This window comes from Ptychodera flava, chromosome 11 (assembly GCF_041260155.1).
Source record: "Ptychodera flava strain L36383 chromosome 11, AS_Pfla_20210202, whole genome shotgun sequence".
Lineage (NCBI taxonomy): Eukaryota > Metazoa > Hemichordata > Enteropneusta > Ptychoderidae > Ptychodera > Ptychodera flava.
In genome coordinates this window covers 33,060,830-33,063,173 of record NC_091938.1, presented here as the reverse complement: position 1 = coordinate 33,063,173, position 2,344 = coordinate 33,060,830, and the positions used below count along the sequence as shown (strand labels likewise).

Here is a 2,344-nt window from a genome sequence, read left to right as displayed (position 1 = left end):
CAACACACCAGCTTGCCAACCCAGTCAGAGTTCACTGAACTCATGGCAGCTGTCAATGCGATCAAAGAGGAGATGAAAAGGGAAAAAGCTGAGCGACAAAAGAAGGACCGATAGAGTGTTTTGGATGTGGGGAAGTAGGCCATATAAGGCGCAACTGCCCAAAGGCTGAAACCTCGGGAAACACGCAAGGACCGAGTGTGGGGACCGACGCTCGGTCGACAACAGACAACCGGTCCCAACCAGCGATGACAAAATAGAAAATGACAAGAAACCTGACATGGAAGCCCAGCATGTGTTGCAGTTGAATGACGTGAAAGTAAAGAAAAGACGGCCGCAGTTTTACGTTCTTGCTGAAATCCATGGTGTAGCTGCTTGTTCGTTTGTCGACACCGGATCGGAGTTGACCCTCCTGTCTCCTGATGTCTACAACTCAATACCAGCTTCATGGAAACCTACCCTCTTGCCACCTACAATCAGTTCATTGCAGGCTGATGGGAAAACACCTTTACCTGTGCATGGAGAGGCCGACTTCCAGATCAAAGTTGGGCCGAATAAAACAACAATTAGAGTTGTTGTGGCGGAGATCAGTGAGGGAGTAATACTTGGCAATGACTACATCCTGGCTGCACCTGCTGAGATCAGAACACATAGTCTAACTATGGGTTTCCATGAGGGGAATGTACCCCTACTTGACCGTACAGGTAGACACCTGTGCGCTCGAGTTGTGGTAGCAGAGACAATGGCTGTTAAAGCTGGACATGAGATGGTCATACCTGGACATCTGTCCCGACCTATCGGCGTGAACCCCATGGCCTTGGTTGAACCGACCAAGCGCAATCCACTGTCAGCCGAAGGTGTCCTGGTAGGACGCGTACTCGTTGATGTCACCAATAACACTGTTCCTGTTCGTGTTATGAATGTAGGCGAAACGACCCACATAATGCAGAAGGGGACCACCATAGCACTTGCTAGTGGTGTGGACAGTGAGGTCACGCCCCACCAACGACCTGTTGAGACCAGTCAACCTGAGACAGGTAAACCGACCACACCTGTACCTGACCACCTGCAGGCTTTATGGGAGGAGAGTGTCAATGAACTTGGCACAGAATGCGGAGAGAAAATTGCCCAGTTTCTATCGAAATGGGAGGATATTTTCTCAAAAGACAAGCTGGACTTTGGACGCACCAGTCTGACTAAACATCACATTGAGACCGGTAACCACCAACCCATCCGTCAGCAGCCCCGCCGACAATCACCATGGTCACGGGAGGAGACCAGACGTCTCGTACACGACATGTTGGAGAAAGATGTGATCGAAAAGTCCAACAGTCCTTGGGCAGCGCCGGTCGTTTTAGTCAAGAAACGAGACGGCAGCACACGTTTCTGCGTCGACTATCGCCACCTTAACGATATAACGGTGAAAGACGCATATGCCATACCCAGAATTGAAGACAGTATAAATGCGCTTGCTGGTGCTAAGTGGTTTAGCACGTTAGATCTAACAAGCGGTTACTGGCAAGTTGAGCTGGACGGTGATGCACAGGAGAAGTCTGCATTCACCCACCTGGAGTGGGCTATACCAATGGAAAGTCATGCCATTTGGTTTATGCAATGCCCCAGCCACTTTCCAGAGACTGATGGAGTCTGTATTATCAGGATTACAATGGGAAATCCTCCTGTTGTATCTTGATGATATAGTGGTGTTCGCCGATTCCGTTGACCAGATGTTGGAGAGACTTGAAATAGTATTTACACGTCTGAGGGAATCCGGCCTGAAATTGAAGCCGAGCAAGTGCAGTTTGTTCCAGCGAAAGGTAGACTACCTTGGGCATAGAGTATCAGCAGAAGGAGTCGAGACCAGCCCAGATAAAACCGATGCAGTGCAGAACTGGCCGACCCCTAAAAATGTCCATGAGGTGCGGAGTTTTCTTGGCCTGGCGTCTTACTACCGACGATTTGTGCAGAATTTTGCAGCTATTGCCAGACCCATGGTACAACTCACTGAAAAGAACCGGCCTTTCCTGTGGGATGATGAATGCGACACAGCATTTGAGACGCTGAAAAACAGACTTGTAACTCACCTGTCCTGGCATACCTGATACCAGGTGCACCACTGATCCTGGACACAGATGTTAGCCTACACGCTATTGGCAGAGTCATGTCTCAGATACAGGATGGAGAAGAGCGGGTATTGCTTATGCCAGCCGAAGTCTAAGTAAACCCGAACGAAATTACTGTGTGACGAGGAGGGAGCTGTTAGCAGCAGTTCACTTTATGAAGTATTTCCGTCCATACCTGTATGGGCAGCCGTTCACCTTGCGTACTGACCATAGTTCATTATGCT

At 49.4% G+C, this 2,344-nt stretch overlaps 2 protein-coding genes across 2 annotated transcripts; both read left to right on the top strand.

Annotated features, from left to right (window-relative positions):
• The first annotated feature begins 277 nt into the window (after nt 1-277).
• Nucleotides 278-1,690, top strand: LOC139144497 (uncharacterized). Its single transcript, XM_070715195.1, has one exon. The coding sequence runs from the start codon at nt 278-280 to the stop codon at nt 1,688-1,690; it is 1,413 nt and encodes a 470-aa protein (XP_070571296.1).
• Nucleotides 1,691-1,724: 34 nt separating this feature from the next.
• Nucleotides 1,725-2,099, top strand: LOC139144496 (uncharacterized). The gene has a single exon (XM_070715194.1). It carries the CDS (start codon nt 1,725-1,727, stop codon nt 2,097-2,099), a length of 375 nt encoding a protein of 124 aa, XP_070571295.1.
• The last annotated feature ends 245 nt before the right edge of the window (nt 2,100-2,344 follow it).

Bases quoted from the DNA above. Each gene is read 5' to 3' on its own strand.
- LOC139144497 (XM_070715195.1), top strand. From the start codon at position 278: ATGGAAGCCCAGCATGTGTTGCAGTTGAATGACGTGAAAGTAAAGAAA.
- LOC139144496 (XM_070715194.1), top strand. From the start codon at position 1,725: ATGTTGGAGAGACTTGAAATAGTATTTACACGTCTGAGGGAATCCGGC.